The sequence below is a fragment of the Elephas maximus genome, chromosome 7 (assembly GCF_024166365.1).
Source record: "Elephas maximus indicus isolate mEleMax1 chromosome 7, mEleMax1 primary haplotype, whole genome shotgun sequence".
NCBI classification, from domain to species: domain Eukaryota; kingdom Metazoa; phylum Chordata; class Mammalia; order Proboscidea; family Elephantidae; genus Elephas; species Elephas maximus.
This window is the reverse complement of record NC_064825.1, coordinates 127,817,448-127,845,311: the sequence shown is the minus strand read 5'-3', so window position 1 is coordinate 127,845,311 and position 27,864 is coordinate 127,817,448. Positions and strand designations below refer to the sequence as shown.

Here is a 27,864-nt window from a genome sequence, read left to right as displayed (position 1 = left end):
TCACTGTCAGCTCCCAGATGGGCCCCTCAGCTTAGGGGAGAGGGCTGGGGGTGAGACCGCCAGTGGCAGCTAGCTGGGTAGGGTCCCCAGGGGGGATGACCTCGAAACGGGGCTCTGTGGAGATGAAGACCTGCCTTGGGTCTGTCCAGACCTCATTCAAATCACAAGCTGACACCAGTTTCAGGGGCTGCCCTATGCTGGCTGCCAGAGGAAAGGTGACACCCCCCTCCCTTCTCACCCTTGAGGGTTCCTGGTTCTGTTGCCCCCACATTTTGCATGGCATGAATGGTCTTTTTCCCCACCAGGGATAGTGTCCAGTGTCCCCCAAACTGCTCCACTGCTCTGACTAACACCGTGTCTCACACTGTCTCCCTCCCTTCACCCTCCCACCAACCCCTGCCTATGGCATGGCCCCTGGGGCGGGTGGGGTCGCCTTCCTTCCTGGGAGGGAGCCAGAGGAAGAGGCCTGGCAGGGCTGAGTTGGGGAAGTCTTGTCCTGGCAGGGCTGAGTTGGGGAAGCCTTGTTGCCAAGCTCCTCCGGTTGGTTGGGTGCCGTCCGTGAGCCTGGTGTGGGTGTCTGTGTCAGTGCAGCTGGTGTGTGTCGGTGTGTGGGTGCGACTGTGTGTAAATGTTGGTGTGACATTTAGGGGATGTTGGTGGGAAACCGTACTGTGTGTCTGAGAGACTGCTGGTGACTCTATGTATACAAACAGGGCTGTGAACTGGGGGAGGGGTGCCTGTGTGTTCTGGGGCCTGGTGAGGACTCTGCCCCTGGTGGATGGGGGCGGTAAGGGGGACTGGGGAGGACCTGGGTGCTGGCCCTGAAGCCTGGGGGCTGTGGTGAGGGGAGGGTAGGGGGGCTGGGGAGGAGCTGAGGGCTGGCCCTGAGGTCTGGGGGCTCTGGTGAGGGGGGTACATAGAGGAGGCTGCGGAAGAGCAGAGGGGCGGCCTTGGAAGTCTGGGAGCCCTGGTGAATTGGGGGAGGGGGCAGGGAGGAGCTGGGGGCTAGCCCTGAGGTCTGGGGGTCCTGGTGAATTGGGGGAGGGGTGGGGAGGAGCTGGGGCTGGCCCTGAGGTCTAGGGGTCCTGGTGAGCAGGGCCGGGGGAGAAGCTGTGGCTGCTGGCAGTGTGTGCCTGCAAGCCCTGCTGTGTGCCATCCCCTGGGATTCCCTCAGTCCTGGATCTGCCGCAGCAGCGGGTTAGTCATTGCCTATTAATAACACAGAGTGATTGAGCACCAGGCTGGGGACCCTGCAGATGGACGTGTCTGCTCCCGTGGGGATGGTGCTGCTTGGGGCAGCTGCCGGGCCTCCCAGCCTCCCAGGTCTGCATGGCTGCCTGCTGGCTGGTCAGGAGGGAAGCATGGTAGGTGGGGCTCCAAATCTGGGGGGCTCCTCAACTTCCCACGAGGCTTTACCTCTGAGGCAACGTCTGGCCTTTCCTGGGACTTCAGCAGGTCCATGTTATCCTGCGTCCCCAGTGACCTGTGGTAGCCATCTTGTTTGTCCTTGAGCTAGTGCCCATGGCCAAGGCCATCCAGCCCTCCTCAATCCCAGACCTGGTCTGGCCACTCCTAGTCCTCAAAGTGTTCACGTGGCACAGTGGGTTATCCCAGCACCAACACTCCATGGACTCTATTCTAACAGCAGCTTCTACTAGGAGTTAGCTGGCCCACTGTGCCCAGGCCAGACCACTGAGTCCCTGTCCAGGGCTGGACATTTGGTGTTCTTTCCTATGAGCGTCACTGCACAGCTGGCCTGTAACTTTGGGGGCAGGGGAAGGCCAGATAAACCCACGTGGTACATACCAAGCACCAAACCTATGTGGTCCTAACAGACTTTCTTTTTTAGTCCCAGTTCAGCTAATGATTGACTGGTGGGCTGGGACCCCAAAGCTCTGTTTCCTAATCTGCCAAATGGGCTGATAATACATCTGCTTATTTTATGAGACCAGTGTGAAGATCAAGTAGGGTGATGGAAGTGAGAGCATCTGTCCTCCGTAAAGGGGAGTATACTTCTATTAAGCATTACAAAATGCTGATTATCTCAGCTTTTGCAGTGCAAGGATGTTTTTAAAAAGAAGTGATTCCCTTCCTGTAGCAAACCCTGGAGAATACGGCATCTCTGGCCCCACAGAGACCCTCTTACCCTCTCTTCTTAGGAATCGGTCCCAAACTAGCTGCATAAAACCCCAGAATGCTGCAGAAATTGGGCTGAGGAGAAAGACGAATGGTAGAATGACTTGGTTAAGTTTGGTGATGCAGACAACCCTGTTCTGTTTCAGCCCCGGTCGGAAAAGTACTGGAGACATTCCAAGTCTCAAAGGCCCCTCCTGTCCTTTGGGAGAAATCACAGCTTGATGACCAGACTTGGGTGCCTCTCGGTGGCCCGAGTGTCCTTGTAAACCCACGTAAACCTGGTCCTTGTTCTAGGGGTCAGTTCTTTGAGGCTAGGACTGGAGTCAGAGAACGGGGCACTGACAGAGATGGGGTTCACTGTGTTCCCATTTCCAGGCATCCCTCAGACATGCTTCATTTAGCTTGGTACTGAGTTTTACTAAATCACTTATCGGGGTTCTTTTCTTGCTAGCTGGCCATTTCTTTTTGAGGGGTGGGGGGATTATAGACAAGAAAGGGCCAACCAGTGGAGAGGTTTGGGCTAGATGTGATCAGGCTGATAGAACGTTTCTTGTAAAAATAACAATAGTTTCTTGTACATAAACTGGGCGTCTTTGGCTCTTTGAATCAGCTTTCACGTTTTGAATATCATTTAATCTTGTATGCCTGGATGGCAGGCAGCTGGCAGAGATTACTCCCAGGAAAAGATGGGAAACCCAGGCCCAGGGAAAGTTGCTTGCCTGAGACCACATAGCCAGCTATGGAGAGTTTAGCATTTTTACTTCAGTTATCTCCTTTGATCCTCAAGGGAAACCTGGAAGAAGTGGAAATGACTTATGTCGTTACATTCCTTTGACAGATGAGAGCCAGAGAGGGAAAATGAGATTGTTCTGGAAAATGGTAAAGGCTAAAGGGGAACCCAGGATATCTGACCTGAAGTCTTTCCCCTCTCTTCCTAAAACCAGACCAAACCCATTGCTGTCGAGTCTATTCCAATTCATAGCAACCCTGTAGGACAGAGCAGAACTGCCCAGTAGGGTTTCCAAGGCTGTAATCTTTAAGGAAGCCGGTTGCCAGATCTTTCTCCTGTGGAGTGGCTGGTGGGTTAGAACCACTGATCTTTGGGTTAGTAGCCCAGTGCTTAACCACTCTGCCCCCAGGGCTCCTTCCTATATTCCTAGACTTTATCAAATCCAGATTTCAAGATTCACCTGTAGGGCTAAATGATTAGCAAGTTCATTCTCTTGTATGTTGTTCCAGCTTGTCTCTCAGTGGCGTCACTAGGGAGGTGACATTGCCAGAGGGGGTGACACCAAAATGACTGTCTATAAAATTTTGTGCAGTGTTTCTGCAGAAATGTATTCTTTTTTAATAAAACTACCATGTAGCTAGTTATAACAACAAAAACATTTTTCATAAGCCTAGCTTAATGTATCAATACACCTACAAGGCTAAAACTCTATGCTAATTTACTTTTTGAACTTTCTAATGCACTCAGGTCAGAGTTGTCATTATTGACCAGTTACAATAACGCTTTGAATCACATGGTTTTGTCTGCACGCAATACAAGCACGCACTGTTGTTTTCATTGCTGCCCGTGTTTCTACAGTCTCTGATTTTGTCAAACTTTTTGGTGTTTTAGCTACAATATTGTGGTAATTAATATTTGTGAACCTTTATCAATAAATCTTTTTTTTTTTTTTCTGAGAACGAAGTGGTAATTAAAGGGAAAATCAAACCCACTGCTGTCGAGTCGATTCTGACTCATAACGATCCTATAGGTCAGAGTAGAACTGACACATAGAGTTTCCAAGGAGCACCTGGTGGATTTGAACTGCCAACTTTTTGGTTAGCAGCTGTAGCACTTAATCACTACTCCACCAGGGTTTCCAATTAAAGGGAAAGAAAAATAAAAAAAGGGCTCTGCTCAGTTACTAATAATGTAATTCAATGTAGAAAGATTTTACAAAACAATTTTGTTGTTAGTATTTATAAAAAAAATTAATCTAAGACATATTACATTTAAGCAATTTATGACTATATTTATCACACATTATTCTATGATTATAATTGATAATAAGCATTACTAAGGATTCTGTATGGCCTGGTCTAGGAGGAGTTTCATGGAGGGGGGGATGACACCATGAGTTACTGAACTGGGTGACACCAACCCTAGTGAGGTCATTGTCATCTGTCTCTTTAGCTTCTCTCCCCCACACCAAACAGGTAGCTAAACTAAACACTTACCGGGACAGCATTACCTTACTCAGCCTTGAATACCTTCAATTCCCTTCTGTCTTCGCCCCTGTCCCACCCCACCTCAATCCTGAGGAGATAGCAGGAGCTTTCTCCTTACCTAGCTGTTCTTAGCCACTTTTGGCTTGTGGATCCTTTGAGAATTTGATGACAGCAGTGGACTCTCAGAGGGAAAAAAAATGACCATTGATGCCATTTTGCATTCAATGTCAAGGGCTTCATGAATCCCAGAGCCCACCCAGCTCTCCACAAGTTAAAAGCGCCTGCCCTCAATCTTATTCTCTCCAGAGTAAGTTCCTCTCTCAAGGAGGCCAATGACCCAGTGACCATAGCGGGGAACTGAGAAAAGCTCCAGGCACTGCCAGCAGGGTACTTCCCCTCTTCCTCAGCCTTTTTCCCAGACATTTGGGCATGGGGTGCCCATGTGGGGATGTCTGTGGCCAGGACCTGGTTTCACTGCCGAAGGGGAGGGGAGGTGATCAGAGCAGAGCAGGAGAGAAGAGGGGCTGGCAGGGGGCACTGAGAGCCCACCCAGGTGTAGGCTGCCCCTTCCGGCCACCTCCAGCCACTGTCCCTGCCCTTGAGGAGTGGAGCGGAGTGGAGCCTGGGTGGTGGGCTCTGCTGTTCTCAGCTCTTTCCCCTTTTGCTTGGCTGGACGCGACCCCCTGGGCCCAGAGCTGCGGTGTTCATTCCTCTCGCTGTACCCGGCACCCACACAGGGCTCCCTTGTCCGTGTTGTGGGCTCAGCGGGGGGTTGGGTGCAGGGTCTGCTCTGTCTCGGGTTCTAGCCATGGTCCTGATAAGGGAGAGGTTGCTGCTTGGAAGTGAGACAGTCCAGCTGCCGTTGAGGCTGTGGTCCCCTGTGTGTGGCAGCATTTGAGTGTGTGCAGTGTGTCTGGGCCGATGATCTGTGTCAATCGGTGGTTGGAGTGAGCCTGCAGGTCACCCTCTGTAAGGAAGGTCAGAGTCTAATGTTCCTTCCCTTTCTTTCTAACCCAGAGATGTCCCTGGCCTAGTGGGCTCTCCTCTCTCCTCTGTTGGAAGGAAGCGCCTCCCTCGACCTGGCTCTTGGCCTCCATCTCTGCTCCTCCCTGTCACCCCCGCCCGCCCAGCATGCCTCTCCTGTGCCTGCGGCTGCTTCCTCTTCCTGCCCCGCTGGGCCTGGCCCCACCTGCTCTTCTAACCCGCCTGTGTCCTGGCTGCGGGCTGCTCTGTGTCCGCATGGCCTCCTCCCCTTCCTCCTCCCCCGCCGGCCCCACCCTTTCCAGAAGCTGCGCGGGGGGGCTGGGGGGCAGGGGCATCATGAACCCCCAGGGTGGAGGGGGACGGGGGAACGACTTCCCCGTTTCCTGCTTTTACTAACGAACCTGCCATTTTTGTGTCTGGACTTTGATTTGTCTGGGGAACAGTCGGGTTTTACTAATCTGAGTCATCTCCCTCCTTGCCTTCCCCAGAGACCTCTCTCCGTCCCTGGACTCTTGGCTTCCTTTCCACGTAGTACCCGTCTCCCCCTTTCTCCCTCTCTTTCCCCCCAGTCTGACTCCCCTTCCTCGGTGCCCCTCCGTCGTTACCCTGCCTCCTGCTACCCTCTCCCCTCACACCCTGGATCAGGGCTCTCTCTAAAACAATGGTTGCGAATTTGGGGGACAGGTAAGAGAGTGATTAAAGCCCGGGATGGTGCAGCAGGGCAGCCCTTCTCCAGCAGGGGCCGCCACATGGAAGTCTTTTGTAAAAGCCTTTGGAGGAAGGTCAGATTTGTGCCTGGTCTGGAGGGGAGTTGAGGAGCCCCGCACCGCAAGTCAGGTCATTCTAACTCTGAGAGGGCAAAGGAGGGGGACCTGGCCAAGTTGGGAGGGATGAAGAGAGCTGAGAGGGTGAGGAAGCTGGCCAGGGTGAGAGGGCACAGCTGAGAGCACAGGTGCAGCTGAAGGTGGAGCTTACCTGGTGGAGGCCAAAAGAGGACACTTCCTGGGGAGCTTTGGAGTCGGGCGTGACCCTCCCCCTGCAGAGAGGCAGGGTGCCTAGAACAGAGCCCTCCTGGGGGCTTCTGACTACAGAGACTCAGACTCCAGGGGAGTGACAGGGCAAGGGTGGCCCTGGGTCACCTTTAATGACCATGACCTTGTCCTCTGGCTGTGCCGGGATTAGCGGGGTTACAGGGACATGCCAGACTGGGTGCCTGCTCTTCAGGAGCAGACCACCTGGCTAGGGTGACCAGACTTAGGCTCAGGAAGTAACTAGCATCCCAGCTCCCCAGATCTCAGGAGGAGAGGGGTGATGGAAATTTGTCCCAGAGAGTCCCCTCCACCCTGTCACCCCCCGCCCCCGTCTTTTCCTCATCCCCTCATCCTGGCCACCTTCTTCCCTTCCTCCAGCCCTTCTCTGCCCATTCTAATCTCGTTTGCATGTTTTCGTGACTAATACTTTGACCCATCCCTTTTCTACCCAAAACTCCACCTCCCAGCCACGGGGTGGAATAGAGGGAAGAAGAAATAAACAATAAAGACTACCCTACCTTTCAAAACAAGATTCAAAACTTTCAAACTGCTGCTCCCACAAAGACACCACTTCACCTCTGCCCTTAAACTGAGTTTCCCCCAGCACAAGTTTTGATGGTTCCCAGGAGGTAACCCTTTCAGTCCCCACTCTGCTCACCCTTAGCCCACTCCCTCATGAGGCTCCAGGCAAACACAAGAGGGACCTGGGGGCCCTGGGCAGGGGGGAAGCTCCCCCTTGCCTCAGTGCTGTCCATGCCTCTCAGGACTTCCTCCCCTGACCCCTAGAGCTACCTCCGACCCCCAGCAACAATGGAACCCTGGAGACCAGGTGCTGGAAGATGACTGATGGCATGGGCATATGGACTGGTGTGGGTCGGGACATCACAGGAAGGGACTGGAAGGCCTAATCTCCAGGCTTTTCCCAAAAGGGGTACTGAAGCCTGTTGGGGATCAGGGAGTGGGAGTCAGCTGTGGCCTGTGGAAGGACAGCGCTGGGTGACCACAGGTCAGCTTCCTGCTCACTCTGCCCTCTTTTGCTGTCTGAAGAGTGGGGGCTCATGGTCCCATAGCCCATGGCTGATACGCACAACTTGCTGGGCATCTGGAGCCCTTCTGGGCTGCTCCTGCAACAGACTTTTCAGGGCCCAGGTGGGCATTTGCAGGGGGGGTGGGGGGGCATGGCGTCAGAGAGTTCCCTGTACTTGTCACTCCCCTGCAAGGTCACTTCTGCCTCCTCAGGCCACTGTTGAGTCCCTCCCACTCCTTTGGAAGACCAGGTACTTCCCCATCCGCACCCACGTTGCTTTCTTACCTGAATTTCCAGCCCATGGTCATGGTATTCCTGAAGTAAGTGCTGTGCCCTCTGTTCCCTAGCCTGGCCCTGATGCCCTACAGTAACCACAGTGGTGATGGTAGGGAAGAAAGGCTATGCTGATGAATAAAGGGCTACCATCTCCTTTGGAGGCAAGAGAGTGACCTGAATATAGGGGACCCAAGAAGTAAGGAGCCAGGCTCAGGAAGGGGCCAGGAGAAGTGGGTAGTGGTGGGAGCCAGCCCTGAGGGGTGCGATGCGACCCCCTGGAAGTTCCAAGACTTCCCTGGAATATCTGAGTTCTTGTTCCCCACGGCCCTATGGCCTTCCGTCTCCCTACTGAGCTATGACTGAGAGAACCCCTCAGTGCTCCAAGGGGAGAGCTGTAGGTAAGTGTGGTCACAGACCCAAGGAGAACTGGTACTCCCTGCCTTATTCTGGAGAGAAGACCTGAAATCACGTGGGGCCAGAGTACCTTCAGGAGGAGAGAAGTGAGGGTGCTGTTGCATCCCCCAGAATAGGGCCCTGTCCTGAGGTCCCTACTCCTGTTCAGAGGGACTTCCAAGAACCACTTCTTGGCCCCCTTCATGGTGAGCTCTTCAAGTGCCCTTCGGGCCTCTGTCTGCAGAGCTGGGGACCCAAGGGAGGCCTTAGCTCATCCTGAAACCATCAAATCTTGTGCTGCCTCCTCTTCTTCCTCTCCCATCTTCCCCACTGTTCCTCCTTTGAGACAAGCAGACATAAAAATGGGGGTCCCCCTCCCCCATTGCCCCCTGGCCCCTACCTTGCCCAGCCCGTGGCTCTTCCCAGGGAGTTGATGCCGGTTGTCTCGTTGTCTCTCCCCCTCCCTCCCTGGGCTGGGCAGGTGACCATCTCGGTGGACGGGATCCTGACCACCACAGGCTACACACAGGAGGATTACACCATGCTGGGCTCTGATGACTTCTTCTACATTGGGGGCAGCCCCAACACAGCTGACCTGCCGGGCTCACCCGTGAGCAACAACTTCATGGGCTGCCTCAAGGACGTGAGTAGGGCTAGGGAGGGGCTGGTGCCAGCCAGGGACCCTTTGGCCCCTATCTTCAGTGTGATTTAGTCTGACCTGGCCAGCTGCCCAGGTCCTCTGTTCCTTCCAAGTCCATGGTGGGAGAGCTCCTCTCTTCAAAACCCAAGGCCTATTGATTGGCTTGGTCAAGAGGCTTCTGCCCTCTCCTTTCCTGGGAGCCTTGGAAGCCCTTGTCCTTTCAGACGGCCCTTGAAGGCAGCTCTGGTTCAGAGGAAAGAATATGGGATGTGAAGACTAAAGACCTGTGCTTGAATTCTGGCTCCTCCACTCATTAACTTTGTGACCTTAGCCAAGTCACTTGACCTGTCTGACTCAAAGTTTCTTCATCTGTAAATGAGTGAGTGGTCAGGACCTGCCTCTTATGGTTGTGGTGAGAAGCAGATGAGAGAGACTAAGTGAAAACACTTTGTCAACTAGGAAACGATAAACACATGTTAAGTGGTGCTCGCCTCCAATTCAGTAGGCTTGGAGAGCCCACCAGGTGAGCCACCATGCTAGTATAGGCCAGGAGACAGGACAGAGAAAGTAAATGGGGCAAGAACAAGGGAGATGCCCATCCTCTGTGCATTAAGTCCTAGAACAGAGGCCCAAGCCATGTAGTCTAGTGGCACTGAACAAGGGCCACCAGGGATGGGTGACGGGGTCCCATGGTGATTGGCTGCTGCTTGTACTTCTGTATCCCTGACCCACTCCTCCCCACAGGTGGTCTACAAGAACAATGACTTCAAGCTGGAACTCTCCCGCCTGGCAAAGGAAGGGGACCCCAAGATGAAGCTGCAAGGGGACCTGTCATTCCGCTGTGAGGATGTGGCTGCCCTAGACCCAGTGACCTTTGAGAGCCCTGAGGCCTTTGTTGCACTGCCCCGCTGGAGCGCCAAGCGCACTGGCTCTATCTCCCTGGACTTCCGCACCACTGAGCCCAACGGGCTGCTGCTCTTCAGCCAGGGCCGGCAGGCCGGGGCCGGTAGCCACAGCTCTGCCCAGAGGGCCGACTACTTTGCCATGGAGTTGTTGGATGGCTACCTCTATCTTCTGCTGGACATGGGCTCTGGGGGCATCAAGCTGCGGGCATCCAGCCGCAAGGTCAATGATGGCGAGTGGTGCCACGTGGACTTCCAGAGGGATGGGCGCAAAGGTCAGGGGGCCTCTGGGCCCTTCCCCTGTCACCTGAGCACGCCTCTCCACCTGCCCTGACACCCTCTCTGGTCTCCTCAGCTAGTCTGTTCTGCTTCATTCCCAGGGCTCCTTCCCTGCCATTCCTCCTCCCTACTCCCCCAGTCCTCCCAGTTCCTCCCTTCCATCATGGTGCAAGGATGGAAGGAGCAGAGTGTGGGGACTCAGTCAGCCCTGGGGTCACACCTCAGCTCTCCCTCTTACGGGGCATATTACATAACCCCTCGGAGGCTCAGTTTCCTTATCTATAAAAGGAATGGTTACATGAGGGTCATTGTATTAGTCATCTAGTGCTGCTATAACAGAAATAACCACAAGTGGATGGTTTTAACAAAGAGAAATTTATTCCCTCACAGTTTAGGAGGCTAGAAGTCCAAATTCAGGGTGCCAGCTCCAAGGGAAGAATTTCTTTGTTGGCTCTAGGGGAAGGTCCTTGTCATCAATCTTCCCTTGGGTCTAGAATCTTCTCAGCACAGGGATACTGGGTCCAAAGGATGGATTCTACTCCTGGCTCTTCTTGCTTGGTGGTAATGAGGTCCCCCTCCTCTCTGTAAGATTCATTTTTTTTTAATATCTCAAAAGAGATTGACTCCAGATACAACCTAATCCTGTGGATTGAGTCCTACCTCATTAACATAACTGCTTCTAATCCTGCCTCCTTAACATCATAGAGGTTAGGATTTACAACACACAGCATAATCACATCAGGTCACAAAATGGTGGACAACCACACAATACTAGGAATCATGGCCTAGCCAAATTGACACACATTTTGGGGGGACAGAGTTCAATCCATAACAGTCATCAAGAGGAGAAAACAAGAGAACATCTATAAAAGCAGTAACATAGTAGCAGAGTACATATCCCATTCTTCTTAAAAAAAAAAACAAAAACTTCCCAATCATGTCTCCCTTCTATCTATATTGATTAAACTTTCTTTTATTAACTCACTCAAGGAATGTGTAGTGAGCACCTACTAGGTGCCCGGGGCTGTCCCAGGTGCTGGGGATACAGTTGGCAGTGAACTAGCCGGTCTTGGCTGTCACGAAGCTCATCTTCTGGGGTGGAGGGGGGCAATAAAGCAGCATAGAGAGCTGGGGCCGGCAGGTGCTCTTTCCTGAATCTTCTGCTGGTCTGTCCTCCTGGTCCTCTACTCTTCCCTTTCTGTCTTCCTTTCTCATCTCCTTGTTTTCTGCCTCCTCCCATTTCTCTTCTCTTTACTCTTTTCCATCTTGTTGAACATGAGAGAATTATCCACGAAAGAGAGAATAGATACAGATGAGACCTGACACATCAGCCAGTGTAAGCATTTATCAACATCAGCAAGAGCTACGTGCCCCCCCACCCAGCGGTCGCCATGCTGCCGAGCTGGGTGGGGTGACTGTGGCTCTGGGAATTGTCTGCTTCTCGTGGGCTTGCTGCTCCTTTGTGTTCCTTCCCGGGCTTTATGTTAAATGGTTCATCCCTGGTTTGTCTCATGATGGCACTGGTGGGTTCTCACAGAATGCCCACTGCCGTCCAGAGCTTCCACGCAGGCGATGCTGGTGCTCTGGGCTGGAAAGCTGCCGAGCCTTACAGAGAACCCCAGGGCCTTCTGCTCCTCATTGCCTTCAGGAGGTGGCCTTGTTAGCCTCATGCAGATCTCTTGCCCGGACACCAGGTCTGGCTGGTTCTTGGATCACCGTCCTGATGAGCCCTAGACGTCTTTGGTGGCTCACATTTACATACCCAACCACGCAGACTTGGCGTTCATTCCAGCAAGGCTCTCTTTGACCTTTTCCATTCTTTTGAGTGACCTTGGAACAGAGGCCGGTACTCCACTTCAATTTCCTCTCATTGATTCTCCGTGAGAACCAAAACCAAACCGGTTGCCATTGAGTCAGTTCCAACTCACGGCGACCGTGTGTGCAGAGTAGAACGGTGCTCCGTAGGGTTTTCCATAACTTTCACAATAATCTTTCACAAGTAGATCACTAGGCCTTTCTTCTGAGAAGTCTTCGGGTGGCTTCCAACCACTAACCTTTGGTTAACTGTTTGCTCCACCCAGGGACTCTGAGTCTCCGTTATACACCCCCTTTCCCATCTCTTTGTTTCCCTTCCTCTCCTTCTCCAACATTCAGTTCAGTTCACATTTGCTGAGAGTCCAGGCAGGTGGTGGCAGGTAGGGAGGCCCAGCAGGTGGTGGTGGGGGGGAGGGTAGAGCTTGCATCTGGTGACTCTGACTACACAGGGAGGTGGGAGTGGCCAGGCAGTCCAGGTTTGGGGGCCTGCGAGAGTGAGTGGGCCCCTAGCCCTGGAAAGTGAGTTCAGCAGTGAGACCCTGGGGGATCTGACAGGTTGTTGAGAGAGAACAAGTTCAGGGCTGTGTTATTAAAATGAAGCACAGGGAAGCAGATCCTCTGCTTCAGACAGGGTTTTGAGCAGAGGTGGTGAAAAAAAAAAATTTTTTTTTAGGGAGCCACGTGTGCAGAAGAGGCCCTGATTGCGCCCTGTATTTCCCCAGCCTGTGTTCACGCTCTGATGTCCTGCAGCCATGCCGCCCCTCCCCAAAGATCCCTTCCAAGCTCAGGCATGATATGGACCAAAACCCTCCTGGCCTCTCTCTTAACTCCGCTGAGATAGGCCGACTTTCAAGTTTTTTTTAAAGAATTCTTCCAAACTTGAGAAAGGAAAGGGGAAGGACAATATATAGAATAAAAACTACAAACAAGAAAAAAATGTTTCTAGAGTATAGGTTTCTGCTGCTTAAAATCTCAGTAAAGGCTTTGAAACTCACACCTGGCCCCAACACTTTTTTCTAAGATCACTAGCCTCTTTCCAAAAACTTTTCCAAGTCAAAAGCTCCTGGCCTAGTCTCCTCCTGGTCACTTCTTGTCTCATAGGCTCCAGGAGCTGGTCTGCCTGCCTGTCCTGTCCACCAGCCAGGAGGGCAGGCTCAAGGGCTGGCGCCATGGGGCAGGAGACTGGGGTGTAGGCTCTGAGGTCTTGCTGCCTGGGTTGGCCACTTTAGCCAGACTACCTGTCTCTAAGCCATGCCTCTCATTTTGAAATGGGATCTTAAAGTATCAATGTCACTGGGCCATCCTGAGACTTAAGTGGAATCCCGTGTGGAACAAACAGTTAACACACTCAGCTACTTAACGGAAAGGTTGGAGGTTCAAGTCCACCCAGAGGTGCCTCAGAAGATAGGCTTGGCAATCTGTTTCTGAAAAAACAGTCATTGAAAACTGTATGGAGCACAGTTCTACTCTGACACACATGGGTCTCCACGAGCCACAATCCACTCAAGCGACAGCGGCTGTTTTTTTCTTTTTATGTGCCTGGAACACAGTAAGAAAAACTCAGTAACAGTGGGTAAACAACTCTGGATTCAACCAATTCAGCCTCCTTAGGCTCTCTGTCTCTGCTTCCTGGTCAAAGGAGCTGGCTGGGGGCATGACTCAGGGAATGTTCCAGCCCTTTTAGGTGTGTCCACCTCCTGCACAAGCTCTGGGGACTTGCTCAGGTGGGAACAGGGGTCTGCACAAAGGCTCACAGCCCACTGCTGCTGGACTGGGTGGGGCAGTCACGCCAGGGCCTGGACTTGGAAACATTTGTCAAGCCATGCCTGGGGCCGAGCTTCCAGCCCAGGGCTGCTGCTCGGCCCCCTCAGCCCACGGTGGGTCCAGGGGTGGGACGGGGGCTTCCTGGCAGTCAGGGCGTCCCCTCTGTGACCTGTGGCGCCTCTGGGTCGCCTTCCCACTGAGACCCACTCTTCCTTCACCCCCAGGCTCCATCTCGGTGAACAGCCGCAGCACGCCGTTCTTGGCCAGCGGAGAGAGCGAGATTCTGGACCTGGAGAGCGAGCTGTACCTAGGCGGTCTCCCCGACGGGGGGCGGGTGGACCTGCCCCTGCCCCCGGAGGTGTGGACGGCGGCACTCCGGGCTGGCTACGTGGGCTGCGTGCGCGACCTCTTCATAGACGGGCGTAGCCGAGACCTCCGGGGCCTGGCGGAGGCCCAGGGCGCGGTGGGTGTTGCGCCCTTCTGCTCCCGGGAAACGCTGAAGCAGTGCGCCTCCGCCCCCTGCCGCAACGGGGGTGTCTGCCGAGAGGGCTGGAACCGCTTTGTCTGTGACTGCATTGGGACCGGCTTCCTGGGGCGGGTTTGCGAGAGAGGTGAGGCACGTCTGCTTCCCGGGGACCCCACTTCCCACACCCTGCCCCTCCTTCTCAGGGTGAACCCCGGTCTTCCGTCCCTAGGCTCCCTTCCTCAGGGGCCCCTCGTAGGCCAGCCCGGGACTAGTCCTCCTTGTAATCATCTCTTCCCCTTCTCTCTCCCTCCGCTGGCCTTTGCCTGCCCACCCCACCCCTGTCCCCCCACCCCTGGGGCAGAGGCCACGGTCCTGAGCTACGATGGCTCCATGTACATGAAGATCATGCTCCCTAACGCCATGCACACGGAGGCAGAGGACGTGTCCCTGCGCTTCATGTCCCAGCGGGCCTACGGACTTATGATGGCCACCACCTCCCGGGAATCTGCTGACACCCTGCGACTAGAGCTGGACGGGGGGCAGATGAAGCTCACAGTCAACCTCGGTAACCATCCACCCCAGTGACCACCTGCCCCAGTGACCATCCTGCCCGCACCTCCTGGCCCTCCCTGGCCTGGCTCTGACCATCCCCCCCTCTGTCTGGAGAAGCTGGTGGGGGCACTGGTGAGGGGTGCCCTCCATTGGGCTTAGAGGTGGGAGGTGCCAGCCTGGGCCAGAGCCCTGTGAGCTCTGTCCCTGAGGAGGGTGCGCAGTATGGGGGATGCTCCGGTACTGCCAGCACTGTGAGTAATGGAGATGCAGAGGGTGGCCATACCATCTGCCCGAGTGTGCTGGGGGTGTGCCACCTGTCCTCCCAGGGCACACACGTGGAGCCTCGGCAGTGCCCATCCTGCACACACTCGCTCTGACACAGATCATTCTCGGTTGTTTGCTCACCTGCTTGCTCATTCATTGGCTCATGCATTGGGGAAGTGCTCACTGACACCTCCTGGGTGTTAAGCCTGGGCTCAGAGCAGTGGCAGATACAGACATGAGAACGAACCTGTATCAGCCGCCCTGGTCTGCCCCGCCTGTGTAGATTCATCTCTACGTCTGGGTCTGTGTGCATGGCACACAGCTACACATCACCTTTCCTTTGTCAAGCACCATTTGCATCCCCGTTTGAGTCATAGAGTTGACCCAGGAAGACATAGGAAAAAACCAAACCTGTTGCCATCGAGTCGATTCCAAGAAATGGCGGCCTCATGGGCTACAGAGTAGAACTGAGCTCCATAGAGTTTTCTTGGCTGTAATCTTTATAGAAGCAGATCACCAGGCCTTTGTTCTGTGGTGCTGTTGGGTGGGTTTGAACCACCAACGTTTTGATAAGCAGCCAAGTGCAAACTGTGCCACTCATGGACCTGTGAAGACACCACATAGGCACTAAAACCCAATGTTGAGTTGGGTTGATTCTGACTCATAGTGACCCTATAGGGCTGAGTAGAACTGCCCCATAGGGTCCACTCTGTCCTATAGGGTTGCTGTGGGAGTGACTGCCACATCTCTCTTCTGCGGAATGACTGGTGGGTTGGAACCTCCAACCTTTTGGCTAGCAGCCGAGCACTTAACCACTGCACCACCAGGGCTCCTTACATAGGCATTAGCCTCCTGTTTTATAGGTTAGGTAATTCATATACTGATGTGTCCAACATCCCAAAGCTAGTGATGGGGGAGGTGGCCCTGGATGCAAGCCTAGGCTTTTTGCCTTAAAATTGAGCGCTTTTCCCATGCCCCTACCCCCCACTTCCGGAATAGGGCTGGGCTGCTGGCCCTTGACATTAGGTGGTGCTCTTCTCTGCCCGTGCCAGTGTGGGAGAGGTGGCTGAGCTCAGCTTCGCTGGCAGTCCCTGGGGTGGCCACGGGGCAGGACCCTGAGGCCCGTTGGCTTGCTCCATGGGCTTCAGCCCTCGTGCTCAGGGGCAAGAGGAACGCAGCAGACCCACTTATTCAGCCAGTGTTTATGGGGCACCTTATGAGTGCCTGGTAGGTTCTGAACCCCAGGGGTACAGCAGAAAGTAAGACAAGGTCCCCACCTTGTAGAGTGTTTGCTTCAGGGGAACTCTGGGAGTGGAGGTCCTGTGCTGTCCAGGGTGGGGTCACATCTGTCCATCTTAGCCGGGCCTCTCTAAGCTCATAAAAATGTAGCACCTGCTGTGTCCTGGACCAGATGAGACATCAGTCTCTTCTGAGGAGATTAGAATCCTCACTGGAAAGAAGGCACAGCTTTGAGCTTTTAACTATTTATCTGGAGTCTCATCCTAACAGTGGCCTCCAGGGCATTTTGGGCTAGATCAGGGCCTTTTGGGAGCCTATTACCTCATTAATAAATGTATACTGTCCTTTCCTTTTCCCCTTTTGGGCATTTGGCCTTTGTACTCCCAGGACAAGGATTTGCCAAGAGTGTGGTTGAGGCTGGAGAGGGGGCTGTGAGCAGGCGGGTGGGTCTCAGTGAAGTGTTCCCTGAGGCGTTTCTGCTTCTGTCCACCATTACAGCCCATGGACAGTGGATGGTGGGCGGGGGCAGCTCTGCCACAGAGAGCAGGTTGGGAAACACCCCGTGGCCAACCCTCCACAGGCCTGCCTAACACCTCCTTACATCCTTGAGACCGTCACAGGTCACAGGAAGGACCAGCCCAGGACTTCATGAGTGGTCCCGTGCCCAGCCCAAGACCTGCCCCTACATGGGTCTTGAACGCATGGCTCCGTGTGCTGGTGGCAGACAGCAGGGAGAATCAGGGCCTCCTATCTGCAGGGAAGGCTCTGGGAGGCAGATGGCTTCTTTCTTACTTGGACTACCTTAGGAAGAAGCTTGTGTTTCTCTAAATTAGACAGGAGAGAGAGTCCTCGGCCAGGAAAAGTACCTGGTGGGACCTTGGGTCTTCCTACTCTTAGAATCTCGCCTCTCCTCCCTTTGGGCATGACATGCCACACAAGTCTCTGGAGAACAAGGAGGCCCCCCTGGCAGGCCCGATCATGTTAAGAACAGGCTTCTCAGACTGGCAGGCAGCAGGATGGTCCTCCCGCCCTGGTTGTGCCCCTGCCGCTGCCACAGAGACATATGTGCTGAGAGACCATCTCAAATGTAGCCCATGAAAAGCCGTCCATGACCCCGACTGATGTATGTATACAGAGGTGTGTAGCCACCACGTAGGCACCTGCAGACACATAGCCACGTAGGTACCTGGAGACAAGCAGGTGGGCCACACCCAGCCACACAGCCTTAGGCCATGATGGGAAGGGCACTGTGCTTGGAGCCAGAAGATCTGGGTTCTAGGCCTGGTGTCTTGACTGCTGGGTAAGTCATTTCCCTTCTCTGAGCCTCTTCTTTTTTTACCTATAAAATGGGGATAAGGATCCTCACTTTGCTTCTTCCACGTGGTTTTGAGGCTTCGATGGAATCATGGGTATGAAGACATTGTATAGATGCAAGACACATGCTTAGAGACCTGCCCAGCCTTCTCTGTACTGGGATAGGGACCTAGGCTGGGAGCCAGGCCTTTGGGCTTGCCTCCTTACAGCGTGACCCATTCTGGTCCCCACTTCAGGAGCCCTGTTCTGATCCTCATCCTGTTTATCACCAAGGGCTTACAGGGCCTCACAGACAGGCTCAACCGAGGCCCTCATCCTGGGCTGGACTCGCTGCTGGGGCATCACGGGGAGCCTGATGGCGGCCTGGGCTGTGGCCTTTGGTCTCATCCTCTAGGAGGGAAGCCAGGCTTACGGAGGCAGCTAACGATGTAGGCTCAGTACTGGGCCATGTCCTGAAGTGGGCCCTGAGGCTGTGGTATGACTTGGCGGGCAGTTGGGAGGAGGCCCTCAGTGCCAGCTTCGGGAGATGGGGTACTTGCTAAACAAGAGAGGGCCAGAGGCACTGCTGTCTCTTTCCAGGCAGAGGATGGCAGCGAGACTGGCCTGAGCCTCCTACCCCACTCCCAAGCCTCCACCACACCAGACACTGAGCCAGCTCCTGGAGCCCTCTGTTGTCCCCTGAGCAGGGCAGTTGATCTCTGTCCCCAGAAGATGATAGTGTCTCCGGCATTCTTTACCCTGTTCCAGTGTGGCCTGGGTCTCTGCCTTCTGCCCTGCAGTGTGGCCTCGGGGGCCTCCTCCCCGATCCCTGGGGTGCCCCCACCACATGTGCCCATGCGGCCCCAGCTCTGAAGGGGGCTGAAGGGTGGAGGGTACACTGTAGTGAAAGGATCTCCAAGCTGGAAGGCCCTCAGGGGACACCCTGTTCAGCCTTCTCCAGAGGCAGTCGCTGGCCGGCTCGAGCATCTCCCATCGCCAGGGGGCCCTTTTTCAATGTCAGGAGCACCCACCTCTGAGATGGCCAACCTACCCTTCTGAAATCCACACTTGTGGACCAAGCTCTGCCCTCTTAAGGAATACAGAGCAGACCTAACCCTCCTTCACTTTTAAAGTCAGGCTAAACAAACATCACACTTCAAAGCCTTTTAATCGCCGAGGCCATGGAAGGAGGGAGCTTCCTACCCGAGGCTGTAGGTTCTTTCAGGAGTTCCTGGCTGTGAACAAGGGCTGTACCAGGAGTGCCCGCTGCCACTTTGTGATGTCTTTCCAAGACGAGATGACAGCTGGTAGGCTCCTGACGCTGGCCTTGCCTAGAGCCTTGGTCTCTAATCCTCCCGGGTGGGATGGGACCAGAAGCCCAAGTTCACTTCCTGAGTTCCTTTCATGTGGATTACCTTCCCCTACTTGTCCCATCATCCATTCACACCCTGACCCGGTCTGTTGGTGGGTCAGGCAGGCTAGTTGCTCTGTCCATTTCCTGCACATGGAGCACAGGCTGTTCTGTTAGGGCTCCCTGACTCTGTGCTGGGCAGGTGTGTGCACAGAAGCCTGACTTTCTCCCACTGGCTCTCAGTTCCTGGCTGCTCTCCTCCAACTCCACCGGAGCGGGGCTTCTGAGGGTGGACTTGCTGCAGGGGGTGGGCCTGGTGCTAACACCTCTTCTCTGGACAGACGGACTTTGAGCTTCCCTGAGCCTGGCACTCCCCCGCTGGGGAGGGCAAAGAACTGAGCTCCTACCCTGGGGCCTCTTTCCCAACAGGGGATGGGCCTGCCCTCCCAGCTCCCTTTTTTCTTTTTTGGACCCTTCATTGGTGAAGATTCTGCTGGTCCCGAGAGAGCCCCCGTGACCTGACTCCAGGGCTTGGCACCCTCCCCCCCCCACCCCATCCTGCCGCCACCTGCTGTCCTCACTTTTTCTCTTCCTCCTTCCCTCTGACCCTCTCTCCCTCTTTCCTCTCACTGTGGCTCTGACTTCCCCCATGTCTGCCCCTTGGCCTTTCTCTACCTCCTCTGCCCCTCCGTTGGTGCCAGGCTGTGGCCGAGGGTCCCGGCTGCTCCCCCCACTCTTCTGCTGCGGTTGACAACGCGTGTGGAGCTCAGCTGTACTTCCCAAGGGGCCCACAGCCCTCCGAGCCACAGGGGGCCTCTGTGTACCTCCACTACAGGAACCTTCAAGGGCCCAGGGGATGCCAGGTGCCACCCCCTTTGCTTCCTGGGCCACCGAGTATGTGGGCACACCCTCTCCTGGGAGGAGGCACAGGATACCAAGGATATGGCTAAAAAAAGGAGAGCCCGCAAGCCCTTCTGTGAAGGCAGGGCCAGCCCAGATCACTAATTCCTGCTCTAGCCTGGGATCGCTTGCTCAGCCCGTCAGTTCACAGAGGGGAAGCTGAGGCTCAGAGCGGGGTGATTTGCCTGAGGCCACACAGTGAGTTAGCCTGAGGACTGGGATTAGGGCTGGCTTTTCTGCCTTACAGTCCAGAACTTTCTGCCACCCCAGGCAGCCTCTCTCTCCCTCAGGCTGAGGTCTGGGGTCTGGGTCTGATGAGATGATGTGGGCATCCAAAGACCTAAACCAGAGCTTCATAGGACCCCAACACTCTGTCCCCTCAACAAGGGCTGGCTCACCCGCTCCCCTTGTGTCTGGTCGGGGGACTGGGGCCAGCGCTGCAGGCTCTGAGCAGACAGTGTGCTTTGTGGCCCCAGGGGCCCTTGACCCCAGAGTAGGAGGAAAGCAATGTCAGGGCTGGGGCAGGGCCAGGGCACTTTGCTCAGGATGTCTGCTTATGCCTGCCTCGCTTTTTGTCCTGAGGAATCATATTGGGGGGCCCTGTCTGTGAGGCCTTTGCCCCTCCTTAGTCCCTCTTCAGGGCTACGGGTTGTTTCTGGCCCTCAGTGGCAGCCTGGCATTCTCCAGGAGAGGAAGAGGTGGAAGGAAGGTTCCTGGAGCGGTGGTGCTAGCCCCCTGGGACTTCGAGAGGCATATGGCCACGGGAAGGGGACCCTGGGATCAACCCTTCCATTTAGCTCAGAGCCCAGAGGTGTCACAACCTGGGCTCTGAGCAGGGAGTTGTCCCAGAGCAGGGGATGCAGGGACCCTGACCCCCCCATCAAATTCTCTCCCAGAGACTGGGGAGATGGGGGTTGGTCAGGCCCTCAGCCCCCCATGATCCCCTGTACGACTGTGATCCCCAAGGTGCCCATCTCCCTCAGACACAAGAGGCCTGGACCCCTCTAAGAAGAGGGGCACAAGCCCTCCTCTCATCACTCAACTGCCCTGCCTCCCATCTCTGGGGAGGGTTGGAGCCCTTTGGGGGCTGGAGGGACAGGGGTCCAACTGAGGAAGGGGAACGGGCACCTGGGCACGCGTGGTCCCCGGAAAGTGGCCCCCGGGGGGAACCCCCGCCCGCAGACACCCCTCCCTGTGAAGGATGTAAAAAAAAAAAAAAAAAAAACTTGTTCTGCCTTTTGTCTCCCCTTCCCCTCTGCCCGCCCCATGGCCCCCCCAGACTGCCTGCGCGTCGGCTGCGCACCCAGTAAGTGGCTTCCCTCTTCTGCAGAGACCCAAGGGAACTGGGACGCTGGACACCGGGATTTGGGGAGGGGTTGGGGGGAAGAAGAGGCTTCATCTCTGGCTTGTATCGGGGTTGGACAGCGGGTGGAGGGAGGGCAGGCATTGAGGGTGGGATTGGTGTGGTTGTGGAAGCAGAGGGTCCTGGACAGGAAGCTCACTGGGTGCTAGGAGGGGGAGGCAGACTCCTTGTCATCCCGAGTCAGCGGGATGGTGGGGAGGAGGCTGTGGGTAGCCGCTGCGTCAGGACGGTCCCCCTACCTTGTTGCAGGAAGGAGCCTTGAGGGGGCTGGGGATATTCCGCTGCACCTCCAGCAGTGGCCACAAGAGGGCGGGCGAGGCACGCGGGAAAGAAAATGAGGGCGGGGAGGTGAGCGTGTTCAGAGCCCCGAAAGTTCAGCCTTTCCCAGCTTGTGTATCGGGTGGGGTGGCGAGTTTCTGTCAAATGGGGGTTCTCTCAGAGGGGTCAGATGGAGAGCGGGAGTGGACATTCCTGAGTATCCGAGTGTGCCTGGGTTCAGTGCTCTGAGTGTTTCTGCGCGGTATATCCGCCTGAGACTGCACACCAGAGCCCTCCAGTGTGGTAGGGCAGAGGCAGAAAGTCTGTGTGTGCTTGGTGCTTCTCTCTGTGTGTGGTATGGCCCTGGGCGTATGTGTGAACCCTGCTAGCCCACCAGTACCAGTTGCCCTCAAGCTGATTCCAACTCATGGTGACCCCGTGTGTCACACTAGAACTGTGCTCCGAAGGGTTTTTGATGGCTGATTTTGGGGCAGTAGATTGCCAGGCCTTTCTTCCGAGGCACCTCTGGGTGAACTCAAACCTCCAACCTTTTGGTTAGCAGCCGAGCATGTTCACTGCACCATCCAAGATCTCCTTTAATGCCAGAACTCTCCCTCAGGGGTGGATTATTCAATAGGGCAAGGTAAGCACGGTGCTTACGTTGCTTACCAGATCATCTTCAAAGAAATTGTTCGCTATAGATTGGTAAGTAAGCACAAGTAATCCTCTGCTTACCTTGCTTACTGGGTCATCCACCCCAGTAAGGAATTGTAAATTTGAAAAGAGGCTTTGATTCTGTAGGAAGATGCTGTGGGGTTGGGAGAGAGACAGATGCCAGCCATACCTAGAAGCAGAGTTTTTGATGTGGTGGAAAAATGTGAAATTGTTCACTACAGATGAGCTGGTAAGCAAGGTAAGCACTGTGCTTACCTTGCCTATTGAATAATCCACCCCTGTCTCCACCCCAGCTAGAGTGAGCACCAAGGGGCCCAGGGATGATCTAGGAGTACTGGAAAGTTCAGCAACACTTGACAGATAAGTATGTTCTACTTTAGACTTGGGAGCTATAATCCTGGCATTGAATAAATGGTCATAATTCCTAAGAAAGAGAACGTTCCCCTCCCTGCCCATGCTGGATACCAATGTACCGTGTGTGTGGTTGCATGTCCCGGTGTGTGAAATTACCCAGGTGTGCACAGAAAGGCCACAGTGGGTTCGATTGTGGGTGGGATAGCTGTGTGTACAGCTGTGTACAGCTGTGAAGGTGTGGGTGTGTTTTTACATTTGGGTAGATGGTGAGGCTCTGCGTGGCCTTGAAAGTTTTAAGTCTGTGTGTATATGCTAGGAATTTAGGTGCTGGCTATGCACAGTGGAGGTCCTTAGGTGTCTTATGGAATGTGTGTCAGTGTGGGGGAGCTCGGCGTACAACTCCAGGTGGCCCCATTCACATTGTATTCTAGGTGAATGGCACCCCCTGAGGTCGTATGGAATGGCAGTGCTGAGTGTGTCTGTGTGTGTGACTAGGTACGCACAAGCTCTGAATAGGTATGTGCTCCAGGTGTGAGGTGAAGTTGCACGTGTGTGTACTTGTGTGCAGACCTGGGCCATAAGGTAATGTGGATGCACACGCAAGCACAGGGGTGTGCAGTGGCGAGGCGCTCTGGGTGCCCACCCGGAGTGCTACCTGAAGCCCTGCGGGAGCATGTATAGAGAGAGGCCTGCTCACTCCCTCCTTGGTGCCGCAGGTAAAGGCCCTGAGACACTCTTCGCGGGGCACAAGCTCAATGACAATGAGTGGCACACGGTGAGGGTGGTGCGGCGTGGCAAGAACCTTCAGCTGTCTGTGGACAACGTGACCGTGGAAGGTAGGTGGTCTGGGGCCAGGGAGGTGGACGTATTACTAGGGTTTGGCCCCATTCTTCTGCGTGGCCACTGACTGGGCTGCCATTCCTGGGCCACCATCTGGGCAAGCTGCCTCTGGCATTTCTCCCCAAGAGGTGGTATATTACGGGGGTCTGGACTCTGGGGGCCATGTCACTTCCCCCAGGCAGCATTTGCCTGGAAGCCTGTCAGCCCTTGACTGAACAAACCCCTCAACTCCTCCTTGTCACCCGGAGCTATGATTGCTGTTAGCGCCTCCCTGAGGGCATCTCTGCTGATGCTTCTCACATGGGACCCTCAGGTGACGGATGAGGCACCTGGGAACCTGAGGGCCTGCCCCACAGATGATTTTGCAGCCAGTGCCCCAAAGCCACCCCTCATTTCTGTCCCCTGTCCCGAGCAGGACAGATGGCAGGAGCCCATACACGGCTGGAGTTCCACAACATTGAGACGGGTATCATGACGGAGCGGCGCTTCATCTCTGTGGTGCCCTCCAACTTCATCGGGCACCTGAGTGGGCTGGTGTTCAACGGGCAGCCCTACATGGACCAGTGCAAGGATGGTGACATCACCTACTGCGAGCTCAATGCTCGCTTTGGCCTGCGTGCTATTGTGGCTGACCCTGTCACCTTCAAGAGTCGCAGCAGCTACCTGGCGCTCGCCACACTCCAAGCTTACGCCTCAATGCACCTCTTCTTCCAGTTCAAGACCACCGCTCCCGACGGGCTTCTCTTGTTCAACTCAGGCAACGGCAATGACTTCATTGTCATCGAGCTGGTCAAGGGGTGAGGTGCTGGGCCTTGCACCGCTGTCAAGGAAGTGGTCCCCTTCCCCCTGCTGGCCAAGTTACAGCTCCCTCAACCACTGGCTGAGATGGCCAAGCCCCCCAAACCACAGGCTGAGATGCAGTTCCCCAACCACCAGCCAAGATGGAGATGAAGCACCCCCTTCTTCTACTGTGGTGACTCCCCAGTTGCTTCCTTGCCAGGGTCTTTCCAGTTGTATCCATTCTTTGCTTACTGGCCTGGCTCGGGTCTCCTGCCCTCTCTACAGGCTGTACACAGAGCCTTGTCCCTGTGGCCTCTTGCTTTAGAGGACCCCACCTGAGAGCAGCCCTGCCCCTGCCTCTAGAGCCCCCCCCACCCCACAAACCTCTCCCCTTGACTAGCTCCTCTGAGCCCATGTCAGTGGCACTGGCTCCTCTGTGGCCTCCCTCCCCTTGTTCTCCCCAGGATGGGACCTCCCACTAGAGTCCTCTTGCTGTTGGTGTGAGTCCCTCTCTTATGGGGTCAGGAATGCTGCCCTCCTTCTCTGTCCCTACTTCCCATGGCCGCTAGGACTCTTGCTCACCGTAGCTCCACCCCTGGCATGGCCCTCCTGACCGAGTGTCTCCTCCCTACTACGGGGCAGGTACATCCACTATGTGTTTGACCTGGGGAATGGCCCGTCCTTGATGAAGGGGAACTCGGACAAACCAGTCAATGACAACCAGTGGCACAACGTGGTGGTGTCCAGGGACCCAGGCAACGTGCATACGCTCAAGATTGACTCCCGCACTGTCACGCAGCACTCCAATGGCGCCCGAAACCTCGATCTCAAAGGTGGGGTCAGAGGCCTCTGAGAAGGCCTGGTCCTAGCCCAGACACCCTCTCCCTGGGGTGCTCCAGCGCTCTTGTGGTTCTCCATCTGCCCCTGCCCATAGCTTCCCATCACTCTTCCCTGCGTCTGCTCTCTCCACACTGGAAGCCTGGCCACAGATTGTGTCTCACCAGGCGCCTGGTAGCCTTACTGTAGAGTGAGGAGTAGGTAGGCCAGGCCTTCCAGGGACCCCTTGGACTCTGAGGTTGAGGAACCTTTCTTGGATGAGAGCTGGAAAGAGAAAAAGGGGTGTAGCCTCCTGGCAGATGCCTTCCTTGGTTGGGGTGGAAAGTGGTTGATTAGAAGTGGGGATAGCAGTAACTGGGGTCCCTGGAGACTGGTCATCTATCTTGAGCACTTGCTGGGATAGCTCTGGGGACTTTCTGGACCCCATACCTTCTCTGTTGGGCTCAGGGTCACACCAGGGTCCCATTTCCCCAGCACTTCTCTAGCAGTCACTGGAGGCCACACTTGCCTGTCCCCAGAGTGGCTGATTGAGTCAGGACGAGGAGGGCAAGCGAAGAGACACGGGTATCAGAACTGGAGTATAGCTGAGGCCTGCAGCTTCCCCATCGCCCACTGGGGCAGCGTGAGCTACCTCCTTGCACGTGCTCAAAGCAGCCGTGTAGGTCAGTGTGACTCAAACCCGTCAGAGCTGGGAGGGTTCCTCAGAGGCCACTGACTCCAACCCCCTTTTGTAGAGAGGAGGAACAGAAGCTCAGAGATGTTAGATAGCTTGCCTGAGGTCACAAAGCAAGTAGACAGCAGACGGGGTTGGAACTAAACTAGGTCCCATCTCATTGCATCCCGTTGCCGTCGAGTCCATTCTGACTCATAGTGACCCTATAGGACGGAGTAGAACTGCTCCAAGTAGCAGCTGGTGGATCTGAACTGCCAACCTTTTGATAGGGTTGCTGTGAGTCAGAATCGACTGGAAAGCAGTGAGATTTGGTCTCCTTGCAAAGTGCTGTGAATTCTCCCTACTCCCAGAAGGGGGCGCTGTGCCACAGGTAATCCAATGTGGCAGCACTCCCAGGGGTCATCCAGGTTGGTCTTGCATTGCACGCAGCTGTGACCAGGAGAACGTCTTCCCATCGTCCCCAGGCCAAGCCCTAGTTGCTGGGGACTGGGCTTAGAGACCTGCCGGAGTTCTGGAACTGGAGACATGGGGGGAGGAAGCGGGGGTGGGGAGATAGGGCCAAACATCTATGAAAGGCCCTGATTAGAGGCCGGAACTGGAATCAAACGTGTGGGAGAGAGCATGGAGCAGGCGCCTCCAGCTGCTCCCCTTCCTCCTGCATCTGGGAGGGGAGCAGACAGATGGCAAAGTGGGGAAGGAAGAGGTGGGTGGGGGTGGGGCTGTGCAGATCTCCGGATCTCTAGAAGGGAAGTGGAGTCTGGGGTGGGATACCTAGAGCCTGGGAGGGTGGGAGGACCTGACAGCTGATAGCCCGGATGGGAGCCGGGGAAGCCTGGGTTTTGACCCCACTCCCCTTGCAGGAGAGTTGTACATTGGTGGTCTGAGCAAGAATATGTTCAGCAACCTGCCCAAGCTGGTGGCCTCCCGGGACGGCTTCCAGGGCTGCCTGGCCTCCGTGGACCTCAACGGGCGCCTCCCAGACCTCATCGCCGACGCCCTGCACCGTATCGGGCAGGTGGAGAGGGGCTGTGACGGTGAGTGGAGGGTAGGCGAGTTCAGGGTGGCCCTGCTGGCTGCAGAGAGACAGGCTGGGGCAGGGTAGCCTCTGCTCAGCAAAGCGGCCTTCCTTCCCAGGGCAGGGGACAGTGGGGTGAAGACTCACTTGTCCTCCCTGTGGCCTGTCACCCTAGTTTCCTATCAGAGTCCAAGGGCAAACCTAGCAGTGCTTGAGACCCTCCCAGCCCCATCCCTGGTCAGTGCTTGGCCTTGGCCTTGGCCTTGAAGCTTCCGAAGTTCCTGAGGAGGGAGGGGGCTTGGCTGAGCGGGGGGTGTGCCTCCTCCTGCCTCTTCCAGGCCCCAGCACCACCTGCACCGAAGAGTCCTGTGCCAACCAGGGCGTCTGCCTGCAGCAGTGGGACGGCTTCACCTGCGACTGCACCATGACTTCGTACGGAGGCCCTGTCTGCAATGACCGTGAGTGCCAGGGCGGGCTGAGGGCCGCAGGCGAGATCCAGGCCCCTGGGTTCCAGCTGCTGGGACTGCTGGGGAGGAGAGAGGGTCCCCGAGAGCTGTGCTGCATGCCTTCTTGTCACGAGAGCCCAGGTGGCGCTGCTGCCCTCTGTCCCCACCAAGGGTCTTTTCCATCTGCCCTGTTGCGGAGTAGCTTGCTGCTCCTGGAATCCCGAGGGGATCAGTTGGTAGATGGCCTTTCCCACCTTATCAGAGGGTGGGACACTGCTCCCTTCAGCCACCTCCAGTGGTGTCAGCCTCTGTGGGGCTGAACTTGTTGCTCTACCCATGTGATTTTGGCGATGGCCTCACATGGTGTACACATAGCTCACGCGTACCCACTATTGCACAGGTGGGGCTGTTAGCCACCTGCACCCCCTTTCCTGTGGTGCCCTCAGAAGCCTGCAATGGAAGCCTGTTCTTTCCTGTCCAGAATAGGCTGCACCTCAGAGGGCAGGCTCAGGGGAGTCCCTGCTGCTCCCCCTTCCTCTCCCTAGAATCCCAGCTGCAGGTTGTCCCTTCGAGCCAGAAGGGTGCTCTGTCGTGTCTTCTGCTTCTCCTCCCGGGCTGGGCATCTGCCTGCCAACTTGCATGTTGTTGGAGGCCCCTCCCTGGCACTTTCCAGTCCCCGGTGGGTGGTGGCCAGAGCCTGGTGGAGGGACGGCAGCTGGGCAGAAGGGGGAGAGGCCACCCTGTACTTTGGTGGTGGCTTTGGAGTTTCCCAAGGATGATCGGACTAGAGGCTGGGGAGAGGGCAGCTTGAATTTTCTTCCCTGGGGTAGTCCTGGAGCGCTGGTGGCAAAGTGGTTAAAGCGATTGACTGCTAATCAAAAGGTTCACAACCACCAGCAGCTGCGGAAGAAGGATGTGGCAGTCTGCTTCTGTAGATTCCCAGCCTTGGAAACTCTATGGGGTCTCTATGAGTTGGAATCAGCAGTGGGGTGGGGCGTTGTCCTTCTGAGACCAAGCAGATGAGATTCTGCCTGGGAGAAGACACACACACACAGACACACACACGGAAACATGGAAACTGAGGCTGGAGAGGG

The 27,864-nt window shown here is 55.6% G+C and overlaps 1 protein-coding gene across 4 annotated transcripts in view; it reads left to right on the top strand.

The window, feature by feature from the left end:
• The window catches only part of NRXN2 (neurexin 2), a 117,038-nt gene that overhangs the window by 41,135 nt on the left and 48,039 nt on the right, over positions 1 to 27,864 (top strand). For 2 of the 4 annotated variants that reach the window (XM_049892380.1, XM_049892381.1), the window contains 10 exons: positions 8,546 to 8,707; positions 9,449 to 9,881; positions 13,689 to 14,075; positions 14,292 to 14,495; positions 20,809 to 20,835; positions 22,896 to 23,015; positions 23,435 to 23,816; positions 24,442 to 24,632; positions 26,170 to 26,343; positions 26,663 to 26,782. In XM_049892380.1, coding sequence (XP_049748337.1) covers positions 8,546 to 8,707; positions 9,449 to 9,881; positions 13,689 to 14,075; positions 14,292 to 14,495; positions 20,809 to 20,835; positions 22,896 to 23,015; positions 23,435 to 23,816; positions 24,442 to 24,632; positions 26,170 to 26,343; positions 26,663 to 26,782 — 2,200 coding nt within the window. The remainder of the gene's footprint in view (positions 1 to 8,545; positions 8,708 to 9,448; positions 9,882 to 13,688; positions 14,076 to 14,291; positions 14,496 to 20,808; positions 20,836 to 22,895; positions 23,016 to 23,434; positions 23,817 to 24,441; positions 24,633 to 26,169; positions 26,344 to 26,662; positions 26,783 to 27,864) is intronic. The other 2 variants (XM_049892373.1, XM_049892372.1) reach the window with 1 other exon arrangement.